We start from the raw sequence: 26,921 nt of genomic DNA, 5'->3' as shown, positions 1-26,921 counted from the left end.
ACTTGAATTTGGGATCCTTTTCTCTAAGTCTCTTTAATTCCTTCTTGTGAGTATCAACATCAGATTGAAGTATTGCACTTTGACCTTGTAAAGCATTATTTGCATCCTCCTCTATTTTCTCATTTGGGCATTTAAACAAAATTAGCTCCACAATAGCTACTGCATGGTCGGCACCATTAGTAGGAATAGACAGTGAAGCATAATCTAGTGCTTTTCTCACATCGTCCATTATTATGTCCACATTTTCATACAAAACCCATTGAACAATTGTGAAGAAGCCAAGGAGATCCTCAAAACTATGGTCATATAAGTTTTCATATTCAGCTGTCAAATTACTTATTAGGGGCAAAGTTAATGTTGCTAACCAGTGGATGACCTCTACATCTTCACACGAACGCCAAACTGAATGCAACTGTCTTCCCCTCCTCGGTTGTATGAGCACATGGTAATATGCCCATTTATTTGAGTTTCTTACCTATACACCCATTTGATCTTGGATGACAAGGTGTATCCTATGAATCTTTGATAATCAAGATCATTAATACTATTCTTTCAAAACGTCTTCAATCCTCACAAGTCGTCATCATTCTGATGAAATTATTTGGGGCCCCAAAGTGGGTCCGGCTAAATTTTTTTCAAACTGAAACACCTAACCCTTTAGATTGATCAGATAATTACCTGGCATTTATTAAAATCAAATTTGACCACTGTATCACCATTCAAAACCCATTTTACCTTGTTTTTGCAAACTGTGATTCTTTGACAGGAAGGCCTATGAGCTAGCTTTAAAAACTAACTAAAACACCTGAGTGAGCCCTGAAATTTGACACACTGATTCTTTGTTCCACATTCTTGGAGCCTATTAGATTTCCTGTCATGATGACACTTGGGTCAAAAGATATTGACCATCAAAGTTGCCTTCTCTGAACTGCTTACAAACAAGCATGTCAAAAAACAATAAAGTGCACTCGGTTTTGGCTTTGAAGACTGGTCAAATGAACACTTGAGGGCACAAAAAATAGGGCATTAGTTCACTATCATGGGGAGAGTATAAATTTGTGATTTGGGCTCATGACGAATAATAGGGCGCATTTGACAAGTGGTCAAGGTGGGGTACTCAAAATCATACAACTGGGAATACTAGCAAAATAGTGATTTTCATAAACAGAATGGACTTGAGAAAGTGTGCAAACAGATTGGTCAAGACTCGAAAAATGACACACTCAGTGGTACAATCCATTTGGTCTCATCTATCACGAATTCAAAGTTGTGACATTCCGAACAGGGGTACCTATCAATCTACAGTTTTAGACACCAGCAAAACTTTACAAATTGCATTTGGAATCTCGTTTGAAAATTAGTCAAACAGATTCCTCATAAGCTCAAATCTGAAACATAGCAAGTGTTTGACCCTTAGAATGTAATGCAAAAGGAATTTTCTCATTTTGATCAACTGGGTCAAAGTTATAATATTAAACAACCAACTTTGAGGAATTCAAAACCTAGTCAAATCATATTGAAACGACTTGAAAACTGAAAGATAGGTTCTTTGATATGGATATTAAATACTCCCAAAGTGGCGAGTCATGACACATAACCGGGTGCAAGATATTCAATTGCAAACTAAGCTTCCTGTCATTATTTGGCTCTTAGGCAAAAATGTAGATTTGGACAATGCTTAGAATGATGCTTCACGAAATGACTCGGAATGACAACTTATCAATATGGGACATGCATATGCTCAATCCAAGGTGTTAGAAACATAAAACACCTCATAGGCCTCAAAATGACAGCCGGGCACACATACATTAAAAGCTCTTATAGGGGCTTAATTTGACTCAAAATTTAGAATGGTACTAAAAAATAGGGATGCATTTTTGAGTGCCATCAGTTGGTTCAAATGATTATTTATAGAAGGTCCATGTCCAATTTTTAAGCCTACAATTGATTGTAGAAGGGCCACATGCAAGTTCTAAAGGCTTCCACCACATTTCTCTTGTTGGCATTTGAATTGGAGAATGTTTATTCATCATTTTTGAGACTTTTAGTGACCTTCAGTGTTACCAAGTTGAATAATAATTTAGAAATTATGTGTTGCGATTTGGCATTGTAAATAACTTCATGATTGCATAATTTAGCAAATCTTTTCCCTATGCATTGTATTCATTTCCTTTCAAAATTTGAAAAAGAAAAAAAAAATTTAAAAACACAAAAAATCCATTCTTCGGCATAGCATGATCAAAGGACCAGAAGGGTTCTTTATAGGTTGAGATATTTCAGAGTACTGTCTGATAAGATAATGATATTAATGTCCAACAAAAGACCAACAAAAGGTCCAAGGGATTGGAAGATACAATAGGGAAGAAGAGCAAACTAGCGGGAGCACTAAACGGTGCCTGAGAAAGAGCAAGCAAAAAAGAAAAGAAAGGAAACAAGAACCAACAGATGAGAGAAGGACTAAATAACCTTTCTCAGTGCAAAGAAATCCATCACTAAAGGATAAGACCTAGGAAGACCAGGGGTCCGAGCTCAACTCCGGGTAGCATTGGGGGTAGGATGTCGCTACCTAATGAATCCTCAACGAGGTCTAACAGATTTGGTATGTCTTGAGGTGGGTGTGTTTGATGACTGCTTCATGCCCTTGGAGGGTGACATGTGTGGAAAGAAGGTGGTGATGAGCTGATCCGAGGCCTAACTTTGAGGAAACATGAGCTATAAAGTGTGGTCATAGAGCTGCGAAGTCTCATGGAGGTAGAGGGCTAAGCACCGCTGGTTGGGGTAACTAAAGAAGGTCGGAAAAGATCTGCAGTCTTTGGGTAAGCAATGGAACCTGCCTCTGATCTTATATTAGATGGGGAATGTAAAGATGAAATGGATCTCAGTCTCAATCTCTGATAAAGTGCGAAGGCGGTAGATTTGATCATCTCTGGTCAAATGGTGATCCATCTGACATCATAGCCTATGAGAACCAACTCTGAAAGACCCTAGGGAGATATAGAGGGCATGACTCTAGTGCCAACTCAAGTAGAAAGGACGTACAATAATCCCATCATGGATCTCGAGAAAGTGCTCCGAATAGAAGATCATCCATGGATGTAGACCCCTGTACGGGTTAATCCAGGTCGTGGTGATGTACTGTCCGTATCTGTCAAGTCTGATGCGCCCATTCAACTCCTACTGTGAGGAGAGGAGATGAGCGGGAGCACCTAGTGAGAACTGGTAAGGAGGGAGATGATCAATATCTATCCTAATCGAGCTAGGTAAGGCAATGGTCGGGCTATACCAACTGCGAACTCTGGGTCTCAAATTTGAAGAAATTAGTAACTTTACTATAAACACCATTTTTGTAATTCACCAACTAGAATTAATCTTACTCCCTTCAAGCTTTTCTACAATAATCTAACAACACCAAATACTCTATGACTGAATATTCACCCGACATTAATTATTTGATTAAATCAAGTGCCTAACATTTTCTCTTCATACACAAGTCCGATATATCAAAGCCAAAGTTTTTCATTTGTATTCAAAGAACATCTAGCTCTTGAAACAATAAGATTTACAGCAATAGTCTGCTCCCGGATACTATGCTGCCAATTTCATAATAGTTACATTAGATTAGACCCCAAATAAAATATCACTAAGAACATTGAATTTTTTAGAGTCTGTAATACTCTTGCCAACTTGTTCACAAATGCAAATTACTGAATCTACCTAAGTAGGATGGCAGGTTCAATGCTGTGATATCACTGTAATATCCTTATTCGAATATTTTCCCCGAATCTCTCACAATAATCTCATAAATTTTAAACTATAATTTTCATGCAGTACATTTTTTATTTAACTAGTAAAAACCATAAAATAATTAGATAAAATGAAGTCTCATAAATGATATTGCAATCAATCTTCAACAGAAATGAAAATTTTAGATGTTCTTCAGCAAAACAACTACATAATCCAATTGTAGTCACAAAAATTACAGCGAGATTGGATATTAGAAATATGAAACTCTAGCACTACGTGAAACACCTGTGTGATGTCTCCAACAGACAATGGGTTTTCGCCCATTGTCCCAAGCTTGAGGGTTTTCGTCCTCTCACTTGTTGAAAGATGAACCTTTCGAAACTCTCCAAGAGAGAAAATTGAGATCTCAAAATCATAAAACCAAGTATATAGCAAATGAAATCTCTTTTCTCTTTTAAGCCTAGCCGGTGACTCTTCACATTCTTTTCTTTATTTCTTTATTTTCACTTTTTAAAAGAATACTTTTTCCCATTAAGGAAATAAAGTGCCCATATAATAATAAAATGACATTTAATTATATGAGCTTATTTTGTAAAGTCATTTAATTAATAAATCAATTTATTCTTCATGCAAATAAAATCATTGATTAGGCAGACTTCGATATGCATATGCGATAGCTTGCTGGTAAGGTCTTGACGATTTGCTCTTCGTCCAACAATGAAATGCCAAGAATGTTGAGCCTGCTGAATTACCAAAAATAATAAGTGTCTGGAAATCCCATTGAAACAACCTCAACTGACTGGCAACTAGAACTGCCTAGGCCAAAACTCAATCTGATCCCAGAGAAAACCCTGTTAGCCCACGAGACCAAGGCAAAATGGGCTAACGACGCAACAAAATTTACTGGCCTAGAAAAGGGGACATGGCACCCCAGAAAATAGGAAAAGACAAAAAAGTGATTTTGTTTATTGCAAATTGAGAAGGTTGAAGGATTTGTGAGGATGAAAATTCTCATGAATGACATTATATTCGCTGTTGACAGATACGGTCAGGAGGATTTGAATCAAGTTTCAACATAAAAATCAGAAGTTGGCATTTACAGTCATTTATATTTTCAATATTGCATTGCTACCTAAGGACTCAATTTGGTATTGGGCTGGAAGTACATAGTTGTCACCGAGCTATTCTGAAAGTGATTTCTGTTCATTATACTTTGCATAGTGCATACACATACTGCTGTTTGAAGCAAACTCATGACTGCCGTTCTGCTGAGCTAATCCCTTGGACGCTGTACCACTCAGATAAGTGCTAGATGCTTCTGTAGCAGTCAATATTGTTGTTGCATATCTTGGAAATACTGCCAACCAAGTGAATCTAGAATCTGGGCTTTACAGTGGTCTACTATAGTGCTCTTTTACCAGAAAATGTGAATGGGAGATGTCATACAGATCTGTGAGAATCTAGAAGAGGTGACATACATGAAAGGTAGCAAACATATTGTGCCGTATTGGGCTGTGGACTGACTGGGGCTCTAAAACAATCTTGGACAGTGAGATCAGTATGCCTATGTTGTATCCATTGACTGAAATGTAAGTGTTGTTCATTGTAATCATTGTGTTGATTTGCTGCAAGGATAAAATATGTGAATGTTGCTATTATCTCTTAGATATAAATGTAATAAAATCTCAGTTTGTAATGCAAGCTTGTATATGCTTATTAGCTTTTGATAAATGTTCTATCAAAACTTCATGTTGGATGAAATTATATTTTTCTGTATTGCAATTAAATAAAAGGGTAATACAACCGGGGCAGACCCTTTACAATCAGAGACAAATATGCCAATATTATGACAGTTGTTTTTCTTGGTACAGTTTATTTAGTGAGGAGACTATTGAGAAGTTGTGGATGCTCATCTCCTTGCATGGGAAAAGTATTTAAATGCAAATGACAAAATATGGAAAGGCTAACTGTCACATAGGTTTTTTTAGCCTCAGGGTTGTTAAAATTTTGTAGCTCATTAATTAAGTGTTAAGAGATGGCCACCTTTCTTCGTAGGTCAGATAACATATTATCTCTTTGAAGTTGAAAATTTTATTTGTAAAAATATGTACATGAAGCTTGACTTATGCTACTTACAAGAAAACTTTTGTTTCGATTACATGTAATTTTTCATTTTCCCCACTGAAGGAATCAATCTATAAGGACTATTCAAGGATGTGAAAATAATTTACAGTGTGAACAACTTAGGTTTATATGTCAGAGAAGATTGATGCAGTAGATATTGTTAATCATTTTTGTGGCTCCACCATGACTATAAATGATTTGTTTGTTTGTAAGAAATGTAGTATCAGAGTTGGATCCATGAATCGACATTCACAAGGTCTAATTAATAAACATTTTGACTGCTAGGGAAAGGAGTGCAGACATACATAAAGAAAAATGAGACTAAAAGTGGTAACTTTATTTATAGTATCTTTTAGTGAAAGATGCCCCTCCTTGCAGCTTTTGAACCAATTGATTAGGCATTTAAGAGATAGAAGCCATTATTCTTATGTTAAATAACATATTATCTTTTTCAAATCGGAAACTTTTTTGCAGAAAATGTGAATGATTTTCGCCTTATGGTACGCACAGGAGAATCTGGTTTTCAATTACATGTATTTTTAATTTCCCCATTTCAAGAATGAAACTATTAGGAATACCTAAGGATGTAAAATTACTCTACAGTGTACACCATAGTTGAAAAAAACGGCGGTATAATGCCAGAATCGCGATATATTGCGGGTCAGATGGGCAGCTGATTAAAATGCAGTAGATATCGGTGACGTGTTTTTCATAATATCGCTGCATTTTTATCTCGCGAAATCTCGCAGATTTGGCTGTTAAACTTCAGTGAACGGAAACACAAACACATTTTATTTCTACTGACGATAGTGACTACACAAACCGAAGACTCCTGGGTCGATGCCATTGATTTATGCAGACTGGGAATTGTGCCCGACGGCATTACCTCCTTCGGCATTAAGGGTTTCAAATATTAATAATCCTTTTTTAATTCGGCATTGAGTTATGTTTAATTTGTTTTTGTTAATGAATGATTTTATAAATTATGGTAAAATTAGAAATTCTTTTTAGTTTTTTTTATTATAAAGCTCTTGTTTAGTTTTTTAAAATTATTTTAAAACTCTTATACTAGTATTGCTAAAGAGTTTTATAATAAATTTTACAAAGGCTTTTCTTTTACCAATAGACTAACAATATACATATTTTTTGAATTTTCTAACACATAAATTCATATAGTTAGTTCTTATTTGAAATATGTTTACATGAATATTTAATATATTTTCATAAAATAAATATCTATATATAAAATTAAAATATATTTATATTTAAATTTTAAATGTAAATAATAAGTAGCTAACGTTAGGACTACTAGTATTAATTTGCTAAGTTCCACTTACTATGTATTTAAGTTGAACAATAATTAACCATATGGTGGATATCTCAAATTATTATATATTCTACAAATTTGGTGTGTGTATGTATTCATTTTAAAGAATATTTTAAGAAATTTTATATTTTTAAATGTTTGATAGAAGTGCCGATTTATTGCTGAATTTTTTGCCGAGTTTCTCCCGATTCCGAGTTTTCCAAAAATATTGGGCCAGTCGAGATATTGCCGATACCGAGTTTTTAAACTATGCTGTACACAACTTAAGTTCATATGCAAGGGAAGATTTAGGTGGTAGTTCCAATAATCATTTCAGCCATGATTAATCATAGTTTGTATATCTGTAAGAAACATGGTGTTGAGACTAGGATCTGCGACACAACATCACGTTTCTTACAAGACTAGTGGATTCAAGTCTCAACATTACATTTCTTATAGATAAACAAACCATGATTAGTCATGGTAGAACCACACAAATGATTACAAGTGTCAACTTGACATTTTCAAACAAAACCTATAAAAAACATTTTGTTTGAATATTGGATTTTTTTAATTGATAAAATTTTCCGAAGTCTACACCAAGCTTTGTGCCGAATCTGAATCCAGGAGTGAGGCCAAAAATGGCTTGCTTAGTTCTGAATTCAACAATATGATAAGAAAGTAACTTTTAAGTGGTTAACAAGATGCATACAACTTGAAACCATTTTCTTTCCAGTAAATCTATAAGAGTTTTCAGATTTTATATTCTTCAATAGTTAACATTAATGATTACTTTTTGCCTCCCTTTTTCAGTTAGCAGATGGTCTTCCACGAATTTGTTTCTTATCTGGCTTAACTGGGGAAGAAACACTTATGTTCATAGATGCATTCCCTGAAGCTGGTATGGCAACTTCCACTGTGTCTCTCTTTGAGAAACTTTCTTGTGCAGTTTTTTCTTCTTGGTACCAATAAGAAATGCCGAGCCCATAGAATCTCTTATACAAGCATACTAATGTCTCTGTTCCTTTATCAATGCATAATGATGATCCTTTCATGGAATATATATTAAACTTGGTAGGTGCTGCTGCATTTTGCAGGATTAGAACCCACGGTCTTTGCTGCACTTGTGCCCAATAGTGCAGGGAAACCAGTTGAGGAGCTTATAGAAGAGATCATGGGAGATCATGAAACATTGGTAATGATTTCTAACACAAATTATCTTAAGATTCTGATTGAATGTAAGACCAAGGAATCTTTACCTAATTAATTCATTTGCAAAATTCTAATTGCCAAAGTATTGTATATCCTGTACTAGAGAAATATAATTATAGCCAGTCTAAATTTACTAACAATGTGTTTTCTATATGCTACATAAATTCCTGAAGTTTCACATTATGGTAACTATGGCTAACAGTTTTGAGTGGCAACCAAACACTGGACATTAAGTTGAGTGGTTACAGATTTGGCTAAAGATACAATGAATCTTCAAAGATATCTGTCATATGTAGAGTAAATGTGATATTTTAGGTTTAGGCTTAGCCAGCACACCAACTCCATATGAGAGATTGTTCCCTCTCAGACATGCACACAAATGTATATACTCTTAAGTTGTCAATTGGGATTAGCTATGGTTATAGGTATGTGGATATGGTATGCCAGTATGGTGGACTGTGATGTCCCCATCATTAAGCTAATGTCATAAAAGAAATGAAGTAATTTTGTGGTCAAGGAGTGGCAGACCTTGACTGCCTATATCTAGTTAGTAGGATGTTAGTTGTACATAATAAATTATTTGGAAAATCGTGAAGTCTTTATGAATAAGACATTTTTCCTTAAAGATATAAGGGATAAGATAAATGATGATCACCTTTCCAAAAGTAGTGATGAGCAACATGCTCACCACATCAAGCAAGAAGAGCATCGCCATAAGGTTAAGTCAGTCTCACATGGAGAAGAGTCAAGGGGATGAGATGAAGAGAAACTATGCATCCTGATGAAGAATCATCCATAAAAGGCAAAATGGTGATTGCAAAGGAGTTAGGAAGCAATCAGTCATAGATATGAAATCAAGTATTCAGCAGCAATCAGTTGGTATATAAAAGCATTGTCCCAAGGTATAATCATCTGAGCCATCATAGCAATATACATACAATGAGGAGAACGATATCCAAAATATAATGATTACCTTTGAAGTTGTTGACTGTCATAATACAGATCATCTGATTGAGGGATATATGTGAAAGAAGAGTAAGGAGATCGATTAATGAACGGTATTCATTACCAGGTATCAGTAATAGAAGGGACATATTGACTAAGTATGAAAAGAAAACATTGATAGAGTATATAACTATCTGAATGAAAATTAAAATGAAGGAAGATTAGTGATAATCACTACAGTGACTGATATTGTTAATCAATCCAAGGAAATGACAAAGATAACAGCATATTAAAGGATTGATGAATGAAGGACCTATACTAAGCAACAGAAACTTGTATAAGTTATAATTATCAACATTCCTTAATGGTATCATCAAATATCATCCAGCATATTTAATCATTGAGTAGAGGGAAGACTAATTGATATTATGCACAATTAAGTAATAATGATTAAGGCAATGGTGCCAACCATCAATAGATATCTTAGTGGCAACAACCTAGTCATTAGAATACAACGATTAGTAGAAGACTAATCAGGAGTAATAACAACCGATTATATGTGAAAGGGTGTGATTAAGCATCAGATGTCTATTATGTACAAGTCAATTTGGTAGTAAAAAGGATTATGAAGGCAGTGATTAGATATGTAGAACAATGAGATCTAATCGATAATAAAAAATTGTTATAAAGGATTTGATTTAGAAGAGATGTGACTGATCAACTCCAAAGCTTGTGTTATATCCCTGTTAAGACTAAGAATTGATTTCGATTTGAAAACATATTGATTGACTCATTTAACATATTGATAGTCTATTCAATATATAAATAATATATTATCTGCTTGATAATATTCACCTTTGATATTAGATTGGATGGTAACCAATACCAGGGATGCTGAGGAGATTGCAAATAGTCTCGCACACAGAAGATGCAAAAAGGATTGCCCAGTAAAGGCAAGAGCCACCCATGCCAAGAAGATGAAGAAGGAAGCAAGAACATTGTCTGGACATCAATCCAGAAAATCCACTTTTCACAGATTTCCGAGGGATGTGGGGCGAGAAGCATGGGAGGCTCAGATGAGGCTGTGGCATCTGTGTTTTTTCTTTTCGACATCTGCCTGTGGTATATGGTCTTTTATGTTTGTTTCTATGTAATTGGTATAGCACAGTTTATCAGTTTGATGGGTTTATAGTATAGATGTATAGGTAAGCTAATAACCACCATTTTGGGGGGGTTATGATAGATATTTGAATAGGGGTCACAGACTAATTGCAGCATTTTGGGATGCTAGTACAACAAGTTTTGTATGAAAGTTATTTCATATAGATAATATAATGCACTTCCTTTTGATATATTATAATGGGAGCTGGTCCAGTCCAGCTATTTACTTATTGAAAATACATAAATTTACATTCGATATTAATATTAACATTAAATTAATTGCCAAATATATTAGCTAATTAACTAATATTTAATTGATTAATCAAATTAGTATTAATATTAAAAATAGACTATGCAACTATTAGATAATTTAATTGATGATTAGTTAATTGAATTAATATTGATTAACTCTCTCGACTATTACTTTATCGAGGAGTCGTTGTTTATAAAACTAAACAAACTAATAAATCCCCGAAATAGCATGAGGAGAAGATGTGGCATTTGATAGGGTATATTAGCACCTTATTCCTTCATAGTGTGGGGGAAAGAAAAAATAGAGAAGAAAATAAAATGTAGACAATAGTTTAGAGACTGGAAGGTAACACAATAGAGTCAAGCAATTTTGAGGAAAAGAAACAACACGAAGGATAATAATTAGAAACACTGGTATGCTTGGTTGGTATAAATATGTGGAAATATGGAACAATCTACTGAGAATATTGTAATGTTCCCATTCCCCTCGTAGTTGAAACAACCAATGGAATGATGGTGTACAGTCCACTGGAGAAGACAATACGGCTGGGATAAAAAGGCCATATGGTACCAAGTGGAATTAATGCTTAGGAAAGTGGCTGAAGGAGCTGTCCATATAGTAGGCTGCAGGATGTCATACGGTAGTGGAGGCAATGGTGTATGGTGGCAAGGTCTCGGCCGTACAATAACCGAAAATGCAGAACGGTTGGTGAAGGTAGATAGGAGTGTGTGTTGTACAGTAGGTTGTACGTGGAGCAACGGTAGATAGTCCGTACGGTGTAGAGATCACTATAGGTAGGCCGTATGGGAGCAACAATGGTGCAGAAATAGACACATAGAAAGTGTTTGGGAGTTAAGTGGGAGTACGGTGAAGGCAATTTACGATGGGTTGGAAACGGAAGCAGAAATGAAGGTGGTGAATGAATGCCAAGATGGATAATTACCTACAGTTTGCCAAAGTGAATGCACACAAATAGTGAATACGCACAAACAACCAATTTTCAACCAAGTCGATATCATAGTTACAAATAACAGAGGTGCTCCGACTTGCCAGATTCGAGCATAACAACACAGATGGAATAGGATGAGGGATTAATCCCACCAAAATTGCAAGAGCCAAATAGGGAAGGTCTTTCACTTTTGAAATGGCGAACAATAGAGAACTCCAACATGAATTCGCAATACAAAGAAAATAATCAAATCGCCTACCAACAACTACCTACAAACCGTGCTTGAATACCCATTGAGGAAACATTTTCGAGGGTGTACAAAGATACCCAACGGCAATATCTACCTATGGAAACAAAATAAAACTAGTTCCGAGATATACTAAATCAATTGACCCATTAATAATGTTTGATTAATAATTTATTTTATGACAGGAACATTACAGTCCTCTGGTCCCAAAATTTGCTTGTCCTCAAGCAAATGCAATGCCCGATGTTGTAGAATGTGCTTGCCTTCCCACATCATGTCGTCCAATGGCAAGTGTCTCTAGCGTACCAAATATTCCTTCACCATGTGGTTCCGCAGGGTCTTCACACGTACTTCGATGATCTCAGCCGGTTCTACTATGAGCTTTCCTTCTTCATTAAATGGTGGAAGGTCTGTAGCTACTGTGATGTTCTGTCCCACAGCTTTCTTAAAGTAGGAGACATGAAAAACATTATGAATACCACTCCCCTCTAGAAGTTTTCCAATTTATAGGCGACTTCTCTGATGCAGCGAACTACACGATAAGGGCCATAAAATCATGGCTTCAGTTTTTCTTTCCCCTTTTCCTTCAATGAGGACTATCGGTATGGCTAAAGTCTGAGATAGAACACGTTGCCCACTCCAAAACTTCTCTCAATTCAGTGTCTATCGACGTACATTTTTGTTGATTCTGTGCCTTTTGTAAGTTTTTCTTCAAGATCTTAGGATATCTTGTCCCTCTTGAAGCCTGTCCCTCGCCCTTGGTGCGCAACTATCACCCAGTACTATGTTGATGAATGAAAGGGGTTCAAACTTCATACCCCTATAGTGCTTTGAAGGGTGCCATTTCGATGGACATGTGGTAGGTGGTATTGTAACGGTATTCCTTGAGGTGCGTCCATTTGACCGATGCTTATTGTTGTGTCGAAACATAGTTTCAAAGGTAGCCTTCTAACCACTTGTTCACAATCTCTATCCGTCTGCCTATTTGAAGGTAGTAACTAGTACTTGGCGACAATTCTATTCCTGCCAACCGAAACAGTTTTGTCCACAAGATATTGATAAATCACCCATCCTGATCACTAACAATGTTTTGGGGTAACCCGTGTAGGCGAAAGACTTCTTTGAAAAATAGATCGGCTACCTGTGCAACCTAAAAGGCTAAGGGAATGGCGAAGAAATGTGCATACTTCGTTAGTCTGTCAACTACCACGAAGATATAGTCCTTCCCGTTCACCTTAGGGAGTTCAGTATTGAAGTCCATCAAGATACATTCCTACTTCTATTTTGGTATAGGCAGAGGTTGCAGTAACCCAACAGGTAGAGTATGTTCGGATTTGTTTTGTTGGTAGATTGCACACTCTCTTACATACTTCAATATGTCTCCTTTAAGGCCTTTCCATGAAAACCTCTCCCTAAGTTGTCTGTAAGTTTTTAAGAAACTTGGGTGCCCAACCAAAAGTGAGTCATGTACCTCCTTCAAGATTTTCTGCTTTAGTTTGGATTCAAGTACTAAGTATATCCGATTCTTATAGTAAATGATGTCATTCACCACTTTGTACCGATCATTTTGAGTGTTGTCATCCATTAGCTCACAAGCAATTGTGTTTTTGGAATATTACACTAACAAATGTGCTCTCCAGTCAGTTGAAATTTGAGTCAATAAGTAGATAGTGGCTTTCCTAGACAATCCATCTGCAACCACATTGTTCTTTCCCTTCACATATTCAATGTCAAAATCAAAAGCCTGAATCTTGCTTACCCATTTTTGTTGCCTTTTGTTCAAGTCTCATTGCTCCAGAAAATATCTCAAGCTATTATGATTAGTACAGTCGAAAAACTTGGCACCCACCTTGTACTGTCGGAACTTGGTTAGTGCATGAACAATGACCAACATTTCTCTGTCATAAATGGAGTATAGATGCTCTACTTGTGTAAGTTTCTGACTTTTGTAGGCTATGGGTTGTTGATCTTGCATCAGAACTGTGCCAATGCCTTTCCTGGATGCATCGCACTCCAGAATGAATGGTTGAGTGAAGTCAGGTAAGGCGAGTACGGGATAGGTGCTCATTGCTTCTTTCAACCTATCAAAAGTGGGTTGCACCTTTTCATTCCATTAGAAGGAGCTCTTTCTTGTTAGATTTGTTAATGGTGCGCTGAGCTAAGAGAATCCTTTTACAAACCTCTAGTAATAACTGCATAGTCCAAAAAACCTTGCAACTCAAAGAGTGATTTTGGGTGGGGTGACAATCAAGGATGGCTTGAATCTTCTCCTGATGAACATGTACTCCATATTTACTGACAACGTGCCCCAGATACAATATTTCTATTATACTAAATTCACACTTGGATTGCTTGGTGAACAAAGACTGATCCTTCATGATTCTTAGGAATTCCTCTAGATGCTTCAGATGCTCTTCCCATGTCTTGCTATAAATAAGGATATCATCAAGAATACCAGTAAGTGCTTACACAATTGTTTGTTGAAGATACGATTCATGCATGACTGGAACGTAGCAAGTGCATTTGTTAATCCGAATGGCATGACTAGGAACTCATAATGTCCGTAGTGACAACAAAAGCCGTATTCTCCATGTCTTCTTCCCTCATGCGGATTTGACGGTATCTAGAGTGGAGATCTATTTTTGAAAAATAAACCGCACCATATAATTCATCCAACAATTCATCAATCCTGGGAATAGGATATCTATTTTTTATCGTCTTTTTGTTAAATGCCCAGTATTCAACACACATGCTCATCGTCTCGTCTTTTTTAACCAATACTACTGATGATGCAAAAGGGCTAGAACTGGAATGGATTCATGCTTTCTCAAGGAGTTTTGGAATCATCTTTTTGATCTCATCTTTGAATTTCTTTGGATGGCTATAGGGTGTGGTTATGACTAGTTTGGCACATGCTTCCAACTCAATAGTATGTTGAAACCCACAATGAGAAGGTATGCCAAGAGGAATGATTATAAAAACTTCATCATGAGCACTCAGGATATTCTAAAGATCGTCATTCTGGTGAGGTGCCCGTTGTCCACTTACGGTTTTTTGCTGAAACAAAATGGTGTGCTGCCCAAACAGTGTCATCATGCTGAACGTTTGCCTCCATCCGATGTGTTGAAACTTCCTTTAAGTTTAGTCCCTCATTGGCCATTCCGTAGAGAACAACCTTCTTCCCATTGACAACAAAAGTGAAGTCCATTCGTTTGAAGTTCTGAGTGTATGCATCAATTGTCTCCATCCTCTGTATGCCCAGAATAATTTCCATATCATCTAAGTCCACTATGAAGAAATCCTCTGTCACCGTGTGGTTAGCCATGGTGATACTTGGTTGGGGAACCAGGTGTGTACAGGGTAGAAGGGTCCCTTCGGCGATGTTGACCTAGAATTCTGTGTGCATCTCAGTAGGTAGACCTCTTCGTTTCACTAGAGATGAGTTTATGAAGTTTAGAGTGGCTCCGCTATCGAGCATCACCATGACCCTTTGTCCTTAAAGGGTTCCCCGTACATGAAACACTATGCACCTCGGGTTCTCAGCTAAGGTGATAGTTCCTCTACACTGTACCAATGCTGGAATTCTCTCTGTACGGTTCAAACTAACCATTTTGGTGTCTTCATGGGGATAGTTGTCCTCAGAAGGTAGATCTTCTTGTTCGTCCTCATCATCGAATACAACTTCAATGAAATGAATATTTCTTTTCTTGAGGCATCTATGCCCAGGTTCCCACGGTCCCTTGTAGTTGAAACATTATTTCTTCCTTCAAAGCTCCTATTTGGTAGCTTCGTCCAACAACGGTTCTTTGGCAGAGGTTTATTATCTTTGCCTCTCAGAAACACTGATGGTTTGGAATGTGAGCACCCTCGAGAGGATGACGTTGATGATGATGCCACACTTCGAGCCTTCTTGATTGTTACATCCCAATTTTTGACCTAATGTAAAATATAGCTGTTGTGGTTCACATGAAGTCAGTTGATAGTTAAATTTGTTATGATCCTACAAAATGGTAAGATGGTTAGTCATTAAAATTTTATGTGACAATAACATGCTAGTTGATTATTTATCACGAATTCATGGAATTGAATAGGCAGTTAGCCTTTATGATTATTTATGATTAAATAACTTGTTATGATAATATGATTTACCTGTAGAGAATTTCCTTGTAGGAAGCACGTCGAAGGGGTGGAAGCATTGTCAAGAAAGAATTAGGCACAAGAGCATTACCATCACTGGGCAAATGGGTTGAGGACCTAGCGACTTGAACATCAAGATACAATCGATGGAACCGTGTGAGCTATTAATAAACAATTTAAAACATACAATAAATAAATTAATATATAATACATACCTTAAAGGTTTGATTGATCTTTCTCAATATTATTTTAATTTATACCTATGTACTTACACATGGAGATAAATATAAAGTGACAACATAATATTATCTTCTTTATAATATAATGATGCCACCTCACAAATAAATCTGTGTGTACATAGATAAATATAAAGAATAATAATTTCGATTTTTAAACCTTCAAACTTTCTTCCAACCTTTATTCTTTCCTTTTTCCTTATTTGAAACCGATTAAACACTTGGCGTTCTTATGTGACAAATATTCTCTAAGTTATGAAAGCCAAAGAGTCTTCTTTAAACCTTTTTATATCACGAGTCGAGAAAGAGGCGGGGAGTTATTATTTTCCAAGTATCCGACTACTTTCATTCACCCCATTGCCTTATGTGTTTCAAGCACCCGACTTTTTATTTTTTTTCCAAGCGTTCAACATTAGTTTCTATGCTGAACGATTCTTCCATGGGTATCGCTAGCTCTTGGCTCTTTTGTTCAAGTTTCCAATAAGAAACTGTTATTCTGGGTGAAGGATTTCATCCTTAGCGTTGTTGATTTAGGAGGTTGAGGAATTGAAACTCTTTATCATGTAACAATACTTTGATAGTTGTGGCTTGTTCATGCTTTCTGTGATTGTCGAGCATGATTCTATATTATGATAGTGATAACCCAGGTGTTATTCTGGTTTGAAGAGAGGGAGCCACCGTTCAAGTTTTTCCATAGACCTTCATTGCGGACATTTTCTCCGTGACTATCATTGGCAAAGTGTTGTTGGAATGATTGTTTTTCTGTAGGTGTTCAGCGAACGTTTGTTGTGCTATTTTTGTCTTGAGATCTTTTCATCTCACAATAGTGACATCCCAATATAGTCAGCTGTATATGCTCTTTCCTCGTTGAGGTTTTAATTAGTACTTAAACATGGTGGTTACGACTGCAAGCATCCGAAGAAGAACTGATACAAAATGTTTAGCAAGACTTCAGTCGGTTCCGGATTTATATCATGTCATGTGATAATCATTTTCAATTAATGCTATTCCAATTTTATTTTAACAAATCAATTTCCATATCCACAGTTGTAGATTATCCTCAATTATAACTAAATAACTCTAGGGAGTTGCTTACTAATATGCATAGTGAAGTGTCTATATCATGGAATGATAAGTTATCTTTGCCAATAGACCTTGGAATCGAACGATAGCTATTTCTGTAATTATTTTAAGAACATAATCATATAATTACAGATTGTGAAATGCTAGATGTATATAATCTTCATGAATAAATTGATAGATCCGTTTGGTTTGAGATTCCAACACTTGGGATTCACCTAGCTGTATAGCCAAGGAAAAGGGTGAAGGGGTGAGGGAAAGGAATCTGTATTAACATGAAACTGAATCAGATGTGGTATAACAATGTTTATTACTTTTAAAAGAAAACATTTAATAGCTCATGCATGATCACGTTTATTGAATTCTCCTGTTGTCAAGTCGAGTGGTGTGATTAGATACGAGGATGCTTAGTGGATGACGAGATGTTCGATGTCTATTCCGGGTAGGGAGGGCCTTTCTCATTAGAGATTGTGTGGGGATAAGTTATGGTCCAAGCCCCTGACAATGTTTCACCTCTCCACAAGTTGTTAGACGTGCAACAAACAACGATAAGCTATGCATTCAAATGTTTGTCGAAAATAGGTATTTTTACTTTATGATGTATATTCAAGTAGAAGGTAAGATTAAATGAGTTGTATCATTGTTACAATTATTTATTAAAATGAAAGAAACTCTTATTGTCAATATAATTGGCAACCAGTTAGAGCGGTTGATCTTCTAACTAAATGTGGAATATATTTATTTACGAGGGATAGATTGTTACTTCAGTTTTTCATATATAAGAATAATGATTATGAGTGTATCTTCTAATCTTATGTTAATGCCACAGTTTAGCAAATCAGAAGGAAAGGAATGATATAGTGGTATCTGAAGCCCTAAATGATATAGTGGTATCTAAAGCCCTAAATGATACAATGGTATTTGATGCCCTAAATGATCCAATGGTAATTGATGCCCTAAATGAAACAGTAGTATCTGAAGCCCTAAGAGATACAATGGTATCTGATGCCCTAAATGATCCAATGGTAGTCGATGCCCTAATTGATATAGTGGTATTTAATGGTAATCGCCATTTGATTTTGATATAGCGGTATTGGATGGTAGTCGTCATTTGATATTGGTATAGTGGTATTTGTGGACTAACCTGGGTGGTTGTAGAAGCATCCCTAGATTGATTTCGGTCTTGAATTCAATGGTATGTAGATTTTAATTTCCATAGTAAATTCATTGATGGTGTTTTCAATTCTTAGTTATGAAATTTTGTTTAATTGATTTTAACCGTAAATCTCATTCACATGAACATGACTGACATAACTATCTTCCTATGAAAATGAAGCAATATCTATAATTCTTGGATATGTTAGTTGTTAATTAAGATTGGGGAAATGTGGATGTTACATTGATGGCCTCCGACAAGGTGGTAGGATTGAACCCTTTTACACAACCCTTCAATGGTTCTACTAGTCCATCTATGAAAAGTACTATCTGTTTTCTTTTGGAAATGTTTGTGATCAAAACAAAGAGTTTCTGAAATTTCGTAATTTACTGGTCAATCGATCCAGTTTGCTTCAATTGTGCCAATTCTTTGAAATTAAGTTCCGAATCTTTACCATCAAATCGCTCTATCAATCTCTCAGTGAATTCTGCATAGGTATTTATTTGGTTATGCCCTAGTGTGATGGTGCCATGATGCCACCATTCATGCGCTACTCCCTTCAAGTGTAATGTCGCAAATTTAATTGGTTCGTCTTCTTTCATAGGATTAACCTTGAAGTATCAACCTTCATCACCCATGGTTGCGTAGATATGGATCCGGATCCATCAATGGAGACAAATTTTCTTTACTCAACTTCCTTTTGAGATCATGTTTAAAATATCCTCGGTTTCTGCCTCCCGAATATCTCATTCTAAGATTTGCGTAGTCTTTGTAAGATATATCTTCCTCAAAATTCTCATTCTTCTAGTCTTCTCTCAACTGTTCTTGAACTTCCTCAAAGATTGGCTGCTTCCATTTGTGTGGTGCCTCTGTCCGTGGGGGAAAAGATGGCATGGAAGGTCGTGAGCATGCTGGATGAGGGTTTTCTTTACTCGACATCGAGTCCGCGCTGTGACCATTTTGTTCACCGAATACTTTATTGTCGACCAATTTCTTGAGAGTTTCTTCCATGAGTCGATGAGTATCATTGATCTATGCTTGATTCCTCTCAAGTTCTCTTAGTAGCACTACGAGTTCGGCCACCATGGGTTCTAGTTCTGCTGCCATTCTATCAACTGAATGGGATCTTCTTCTCTTCCGGCTATAAACTCTCATTCACTGTCCATAGGCTGGCAGGATTAAAGCTCTGATACCACTATAATGTTCTCATTCCCCTCATAGTTGAAACAACCGATGGAATGATGGTGTACAGTCCAATAGAGAAGACCATACGACTAGGTTAAAAAGGCCATACGGTACCAAGGAGAATGAATGCTTAGGAAAATGGCTGAAGGAGCTGTCCATATAGTAGGCTACAAGATGTTGTACAGTAGTGGAGGCAGTGGTGTACGGTGGCGAGGTCTCGGCCATATAGTAACCCAAAATGCAGTACAGTTGGTGAAGGTAGATAGGAGTGTATGATGTACAATAGGTCGTATGTGGAGCAATGGTGGATAGTCTGTATTGTATAGAGATCACTATAGGTAGGCCATATGGGAGCAACAATGGTGCAAAGATAAACACACGGAAAGTACTTGGGAGTTAAGTGGGAGCACGGTGAAGGCAATTGATGATGGGTAGAAAACGGAAGCAAAAATGGAGAAGGTGAATGAATGCCATGATTGATAATTACCTACAGTTTGCCAAAGTGAATACACACAAATAGTGAATATGTACAGACAACCAATTTGCTATCGAGTCGATATCATAGTTACAAATAACAGAGGTGCTCCGATTTGCCAGGTCCAAGCCAAACAACACAGATGGAATAGGGTGATGGATGAATCCCACTGAAACTACAAGAGCCAAATAGGGAAGGTCTTTCACTTCCAAAATAGCGAACAGGAGAGAACTCCAACAGGAATTCGCAGTACAAAGAAAATAATCAAATTACCTACCAACAACTACCTACAAGCCGTGCTTAAATGCCCGTCAAAGAAACCTTTCCGAGGGTGTACAAAGATAGCCGACGCCAACATCTACCTACGAAAACAAGCTAAAAATGGGTCCGAGATATACTAAATCAATCGACCCATTAACAATGTTTGATTACTAATTTATTTTATGATAAGAACATTACAAATATATTACCTATTTATGTATGGTTATTCACTGTATATCATCTGCTGAAAGTACACTTTTTATTCTTGTGTTATTTACTATATACTATTTTCTGAAAATATGCTATCTATTTAGAAATAATAATTTATTTTTTATAGTCTAATAAAGCATACTTGTCCATTTATGGTTATTTACTACATGTTTCTTGGATAGATAGATAAACAAATAGATAGATAGATAGATAGATGGACAAATAGATAGATAGATAGATAGACAAATAGAGAGATATATAGACAAAGAGACAGATAAACAAACAGACGCATTGATAGACAGACAGATAGATGAATAGATAGACATGCAAACAAACAAACAAAGAGATAGAGAGGTAGGTAGGTAGGTAGTAGATAGGTAGATAGAAAGATAGAAAGATAGATAGAGAGACAAATAGATAGATATATAGGCAGGTGGACACATAGACAAATAGATAGCTAAACAAACAGGCAAACATATAGACAGATAAATTGACAAACGCACAAATTGACAGATTGATAGACAAACAGATAGATCGATAGACGGACAGACATATAGAGAGATAGATTGATTTGAAAATGATTTATAATATTGGTTTCTATGATATTTTTTGGATAGTCATATATTAGATGTAATTCTAGCATAGTAATATAAATGAATATTGTTATTTGAACTAGATTTTGTATTGCAATACATATTTGTATATTGTAAGATTTATGAATAGATGATATACGTAAAGTACCACGGATATCTATACTTTAACGACTTTAAGATTATTACCTCATATGGTAAGGTAAGGTTTGCAGTGGAATCAACACAACTTACATAATATGAAGACACTATCTTGTAGGGAATGATCCACATGGATGGAGTTACAATAATGGGGAATGATGAAGCCCACTAGATATGCAAACCTTATGAAGCCAAGGGGGATAGGATTCTTCTCTTGGGCCTAGGGTTGGGAAAGGACACTGTAATATCTCCATCCACCTTCAAGAATGCAAAGACACCCTTTTGTAATATCTCCATCCACCTTTAGGAACACAAAAACACTACACAATACATGTTATAAATCAAAACTCTCTTTATAAAAACAATAAGATATATTATATCATGTTTCATATTTTTGTGCTCTTGTTCCCTTTCGGTGTTGCAAGACTAAAATGTCATGTCCCCATTTTGGAGGCAATTTGATTTAATTAATTTAATTAATTAGGTTGTCCAAAATAATGAATATTTTATGAGGATGACTAATTAATTATCTTAATTAAATAAATAAGTGGTATTAAGTTAATTATTTATAAAGTTATCAAATAAATAAATATTAAAAGGTAACTTTATATTTAATTAATTTAATAAAGTGACTTGAATTATAAAATATTTTATAAAGTCACTTAATAGATAAAATAAAATAATGTTCTAGAAGCTTTTGGAGAAAGTGGAGAAAAAAAGAATAAATAGGCACCCCGGGCTTCATCCTAATCATCCAGTTGTTTATTTCTCTCTTAACATCAAATTGTGATTCAGTCACATAGTCTATTGTGGAGCCAAGTGGTTTCAGATAGTCAGTTGATCTTTGGGAACGAAAACTCCCTTGGATTAGCATAATTGAGGAAGTGAAATATCTTCTGAAGGGTTGCACATTTGGAGGTGATACTTCAGTTACTTCAGCTAGGGCATCATTGGGCCTAAGGCCATTTTCAGCATTTCAGCATTTCAGGAGGCATTTTTAGCAGGGCCGAAATTATTGGAGGTCATTTCTAGCAGGTCCGAAATTATAGGAAGCCATTTTAAAGCAGTCCGAAAAAAGCAAGCTGAAAAAGCAGAAATGAAAGAAAAAGCAGTCCGAAAAAGAAGCTCCGAAAAAGCAGTTCGAAAAAAAAGCAGATCTGAAAAAAGCAGTTTGAAAAAGCGAAACGAAAAAAGAAAATCCGGAAAAAGAAGATCGGAAAAAAAGCAAAGCAGAAGGGGCAGCATTGAAGAAAATGATTACAGCCATCTACAATTAGGTTCTTCACTTCTCATTTGGCATATTTACTGAGAAATGTAGGTTTTCAGCTGAGTACCAAATATAGCTTCAGCACTTCACTATTTTCATATTGTACTTGTCTTTGTTTGCCATTTGGCATTATTGGTATCAAAGGAAGGCTAGGATTTTGCAATTGAAAGAGCATTGTAATTTTTAGACTATCTATATTGCAAACCTAGAGTTTGATGATCAGCTTATTAGTTTGCATGCCAATTGTTTGACAAAATGTCAATTGGCTGTAAGTTCTCTTTTTGGCATAAATAATGTTATAATTTTGCATACTAAGCGTTTATATTAATGCATTAATGCCATCCTAGGTTGCATCCAAAGTATTTGTCATAATTACTAATTGCTATAGCTGCATATTACAAGTAGTTTAAGTCACATATTTGTATTGAATATTGCCAAAATTAGTTGCACATTCATGTTAGGTCATTGTTTAAACAATTTGGAGTCTTTTGTAAGCATTCTCTTTGATGCAAATCGAAACAAGAGTTATTGCAGCAATCTGAAAAGTTATATCAGTCATATGACCCCTTGTATGCAAAGTGTTTGACAAAATTCTTCGAGCCTTCAATCAGCATTTTAAGGTCGGATTTGAGTAGGACCATTACAGTGGTATCAGAGCTTGCTTGCAAAGTGTTTGACGAAATGTCAAACCACTGAAGTATAAAGATTTTTGGTGTTTGAAGAAGTTATAACCTGTTGGGGTTATTACAGTGGTATCAGAGCAGTTTCCTGCCAGCCTGATTGGGTTATTTCAGATTGAATTCAATTATCAGTATGGCTTTCACAGGAGACAAGGATTTGGAAGAAAGAATGCATAATGTAAAGAAGAAATTAGATTGTCCATTTCAGCAAATAGAGGACCTTCTAAGAACTTTGGAGGAGTTGGAAACTTATTTAGGAAAGTTTGATCAGTCAAGACCCGATGCTATGCAAACAACTTTATCTCCAGCATTTGGTTCGTTGGTTAAGCCCCGATTATTGAGACATCATGATGAGTTAATAAGACTTACAGCTCTCTCTTGCATTAGTGAAATCGTGAGGATAATAGCTGGCCTTGATTCTTATGATGATCAAATTATGAGAGAGATACTTCATGCCATGGTAAAAAGCTTCGAAAAGTTGGACAACATCTGGGACCCTTATTTCACACAGAGGGCAAGATTACTTGAAGTATTTGCGAGGTGTAGATTTGAAAATATTATGCTGGCAATAGGTTGTATTGGTGACATTCGCAGGATGTTTAATACATTTTGGAATATTATGGATGACTTTCATCCCAGTAGGGTATTGTCATCAATGCACTCCATCATGTTCACAATCCTGTTTGAGGAGGATGAAATTTCTAAACTTTTGGCAAAAGACTTATGGTATGTTTGGACAAAAGAGAGGAATTTGTCACCTATGGCACCTGCATGGTTAAAGAGCCCGATTGATAGGCCTAAGGCTCGTACCTTCCCTATGACAAGCAGAAACTTTTATGAGGAGTTTAACAGACATGCGGATTCGATACAGGGAGACATTAGCACTTTTTCAGGTAATGATTTATCTGCATCATCTTCACAGGCAGAAGGGGTTACAGATGTTGTGCAGGTTGAGCCAATTGCATCAGAAGGTGATATCACAAGCACACCAGATTGCGTGATTGACATAGATAGTGATTACAGTACAATTGGGCTGGATGAAGTTACAACAGTTGGGGATACTGTCGTGTTTGAGGCTAGTAGCTCTTCACTTGGTTTGGCAAGCCAACTGAAGACAAGGGACAAGGATATTGTCGAAGCTTTATCTCATCATGACAGGATGCATGGATTGATTAAGAATCACATTTGGATGATTCAACTGCAGGAGAGACAGAAAGGAGTCACAACAGGTTCTTCTTGTGTTGACTTATAGGCGATTATGGAAGGAATGGGAACGATGAAGTTGAGTTATTTACATCTTCTATCAGATCGTGACCATCTTCTTAGCTTTGTCGGAGACTATTCAGATGCCTTGAGGAGGAAGGAGGAGGAAGTTGACAGGCTTTCTCGCGAGCTTGAGGACACTCAAGCTTCTTTGGTGAATACTCCATTGGCATTACAGGACTGGGAGAGACATGAGGATAAGCATGGCATAGTTTCATCTTGCACTCCTGATACTTAGCTTTCTGTGGCATGTAAATCATATGTGGTCGTTGATAATGTTGTGAGTTCATCTTGCATTCACATCCAGGATACAAGGACAATGTCAGACAGGTATGTGGAGTTAGTTGGTATTGGTCATATTACTCAGGTGAGGAGTTTGCTTGAGTTACCAACTGATTCTAGTTTACGGATATGGACTCGAGATTGTTATATTGGCGTTTGGGATTCAGTTGACTGGAGATCTTTAACACTTTTTGATAGCAGTGATTGTTTGGGTGCTATCATGGATTTGATTAGCAGATTGCATGGTGTTGTCTTTTCTTGTGCCAGCAGCTTGTCCGACGGTGGTATTAGTTTTTATACACCGGTGATGGGCTTTGTTCATATATCCAGTCGACCATTCTTGCTGGAATGTGTTGATGATCTTTCATATTTGGAAGTGTGTACAGATGAGTCCCAGGATCATATTGGCATTGATGACATCAAGGAGGATGCAGTGGGCAATTTTGAAGACTTAGTTTCCTTGGCAGTTTCTTTTGGTACAGAGGAGTTGGACAGCAGTGCTACAGACTTTGATACTCCGTATGTTGATATGAGCTTTGGAGTTGATTCGCAGGATATGGATGGTAATACTCTAGAGACCAGTAACTTTGAGGATACTCCTTTAGACAGTGCGTCAGAGGAGGTTTGTAGGAGACAGACTAGCCAGTACCATCATGTGTCTAGTCAGTTGAAAATTAGTGAGTGAGACATTGCTATCGCTTGCCAACATTTCGATGCTGCTCGTCAGTTGTTAGCAGTTTATGGATGGGGTTCTCCTACTAGTGATGAGCAAGGAGGCAGTTGTCTTTCCTTGACAGAGATCCACTCTTTATGGGATCAGTTTATGGATGGGGTTCTCCTACTAGTGATGAGCAGGGAGGCAGTTATCTTTCCTTGACAGGTTTGTAGGAGACAGTCTAGCCAGTACCATCATGTGTCTAGTCAGTTGAAAATTAGTGAGTGAGACATTGCTATCGCTTGCCAGCATTTCGATGCTGCTTGTTAGTTGTTAGCAGTTTATGGATGGGGTTCTCCTACTAGTGATGAGCAGGGAGGCAGTTATCTTTCCTTGACAGAGATCCACTCTTTATGGGAGGCTATTCGGATTTTGAGACAGAATTATATGCAGTTGGTAGCTGACAGAGATTATCTTATGGAGTGGGGGAGTACAGCATACGATGCATTATTGGCCAAGGAAGATGAGGTGCGTGAGCTTACTCAGCAGCTCAAGGTGACTTCTGAGATTCTTGAGAGTACACAGTTGGCTTTCAAGGAGTCACAGTTTCATTTGGCTAAGGTGACCATGGAGTTAGAGCGACTGAAGTCTTTACCAGATTCTGTACAGTCACAAGTTGTGGTGTCTAGTGATCCGAGGATGTCCATGGTCGAGATTGTCAAAGACAGTGGAGATGGGGATGCATCCATCCTTGATACTAACATTGGCATATTGGGTTCGTTCCCACTAGAGTCAGGTTCAATTGAGTTGGGTGCTGCAGCAGATTGTTGTGATATGCCTGACATGGTGGTGGCCTCTAATACCGATGGCACAAAGACTAGAGATGTTGTATCAAAGATCATGTGTGATATTGGTGAGCCGGTAGTTGGCATGGTTCCTGCTAGTAATACTACTCCCTTGGCGATGTCTTTGGAGGTAGTAGTCAGTTCCAACTTGGTTAGTGATCGATTGCAGTTAGTTACATCTGGATTGTAGTCTGAGCCACTGACTGAGATTGGCGCATTCTATTGGCATTACACTGTGAGGTATGCTCATCAATTTACCTTTGATGACCATGTTGATGAGATGATGATACGGAGATTTACTTTGGTTCCTAGTGCTTGTCATTAGTTATGGGACGGTTTGACGCCTCGGGATGAGAGTTGTGATGGGCATGACATGGCGATAGGTTCTGCGGTTGACAGCTTGATAATACATGACTTAGAGCAGGAGTTTGGGAGTGATGCTTCAGCGGTTGTTATTGATTCTACTCTTTTGGCTATGACATCTCCTAACTTAGCTGGTGATCAGTCACAGTGGGTT

General features: G+C 36.8%; 1 protein-coding gene across 5 annotated transcripts in view; it reads left to right on the top strand.

Moving 5' to 3' along the window:
* LOC149578130 (vacuolar acid trehalase) overlaps positions 1-26,921 on the top strand; it is a 303,065-nt gene that overhangs the window by 258,020 nt on the left and 18,124 nt on the right. For all 5 annotated transcript variants that reach the window (XR_016364224.1, XM_089827636.1, XM_089827640.1 and 2 more), the window contains exons 6-7: positions 7,988-8,075; positions 8,272-8,369. Coding sequence is in view for 4 of the 5 variants with exons in the window: in XM_089827636.1 (XP_089683762.1) it covers positions 7,988-8,075; positions 8,272-8,369 (186 nt within the window). In the remaining variant the exon portion in view is untranslated. The remainder of the gene's footprint in view (positions 1-7,987; positions 8,076-8,271; positions 8,370-26,921) is intronic.

This window comes from Cupressus sempervirens, chromosome 1 (genome assembly GCF_028749045.1).
Source record: "Cupressus sempervirens isolate cs-2001-9-10 chromosome 1, ASM2874904v1, whole genome shotgun sequence".
Lineage (NCBI taxonomy): Eukaryota > Viridiplantae > Streptophyta > Pinopsida > Cupressales > Cupressaceae > Cupressus > Cupressus sempervirens.
This window is presented reverse-complemented; position numbering and strand designations above follow the sequence as displayed.